The sequence below is a fragment of the Geospiza fortis genome, unplaced genomic scaffold, assembly GCF_000277835.1.
Source record: "Geospiza fortis unplaced genomic scaffold, GeoFor_1.0 scaffold313, whole genome shotgun sequence".
Taxonomy (NCBI): Eukaryota; Metazoa; Chordata; class Aves; order Passeriformes; family Thraupidae; genus Geospiza; species Geospiza fortis.
The window spans coordinates 584547-585766 of NW_005054582.1; the positions used below are offsets into that span (position 1 = coordinate 584547).

Below are 1220 nucleotides of genomic sequence, written 5' to 3' on the forward strand. Positions count from 1 at the left end.
AGGGACATGGGGACATCAGGGGACATGGGGACAGCAGGAGGACATGGGGACACCACGGGGACACGGGGATAGCAGCGGGACACCAGGGATATGGGGGCACCAGGGGGAGGGACATGGGGACACCGGGGGGACACCAGGGACATGGGGACACCCACAGTGACACCAGGGACACCGGGACACGGGGGGGACACGGTGACACCAGGGACATCCACAGTGACACCAGGGGGACACCAGGGACATGGGGACACCGGGGGGGGACACGGTGACAGCAGGGACACACCGGAGGGACATAGTGACATCAGGGACACCCACGGTGACACCAGGGACACGGGGACACGGGGACACAGGGGCACGGGGACACGGGGACATCTCACCCGGGACAGGTCCACCTGGTACTTCCTGCCCAGCTCATCCAGGGACAGTTTGTGGTCATCCTGAGGGACAAACGCCACCCCTGTCACCGCGTCCCACAGCCAGCTGTCCCCACTGTCCCCACCCGTGTCCCTCTGGCTGGGGTGGCATGGCCAGCTCTCCCCAGGGTCCCACACTGCCCACGTCACCCATGCCACTGTCACCTCAGCTGGGTGACATGGGACAGCTGTCCCCGTGACCCCAGTCACCCCAGCAGGGTGGCATGTCCCCGTGTCCCCATGTCACCCACGTCCCTCTGGATGGGATGACACAGCCAGCTGTCCCCGGAGTCCCATGTCACCCATGCCACTGTGTCACCCATGTCACCCATGCCAACCGTGTCCCCATGAATGCAATGACATGGCCACCATCCCCATGCCCTTCATGTCCCCATGGTCCTGGTGTCACATATGTCCCCTATGCCCCCCGTGTCCTCTGTGTCCCCTGTCCCTGTCCCCATGTCTTTGCCACCGTCCCGTGTCCCCATGCCCCTGTCCCTGTCTCTGTGTCCCTGTCCCCTTGCTGTCCCTGTCACCGTCTCCTGTCCCCTCACTGTCCCCTTGCTGTCCCGTGTCCCCATGTCCCTGTCACTGTCCCCGTGTGTCCTCACTGTCCCCACGTCCCCATGTCCCCTGTCTGTGCCGTGTCCCCCTGTCCCCTGTCAGTCCCCATGACCCCATGTCCTTGTCACTGTCCCCTGTCTGTCCCATGTCCCCGTGTCCCCGTGTCCCTGTCCCCTGTCCCCACTCACCAGGTTCACCTCCTTCTTGAGCTCATCCAGCTCCTTCTCCTTCTGCTTCCTCTTCCCG

The 1220-nt window shown here is 64.3% G+C and overlaps 1 protein-coding gene across 1 annotated transcript in view; it reads right to left on the reverse strand.

Moving 5' to 3' along the window:
- The window catches only part of LOC102044935 (sodium/potassium-transporting ATPase subunit alpha-2), a gene marked incomplete at its 5' end in the record, with an annotated part of 14232 nt that extends 13019 nt beyond the window's left edge, over window positions 1–1213 (reverse strand). Inside the window, 2 exons of the mRNA XM_031064348.1 lie at window positions 54–434; window positions 1163–1213. Of these exons, the coding sequence (XP_030920208.1) occupies window positions 54–434; window positions 1163–1213 (432 nt within the window). The remainder of the gene's footprint in view (window positions 1–53; window positions 435–1162) is intronic.
- Window positions 1214–1220: the final 7 nt, after the last annotated feature.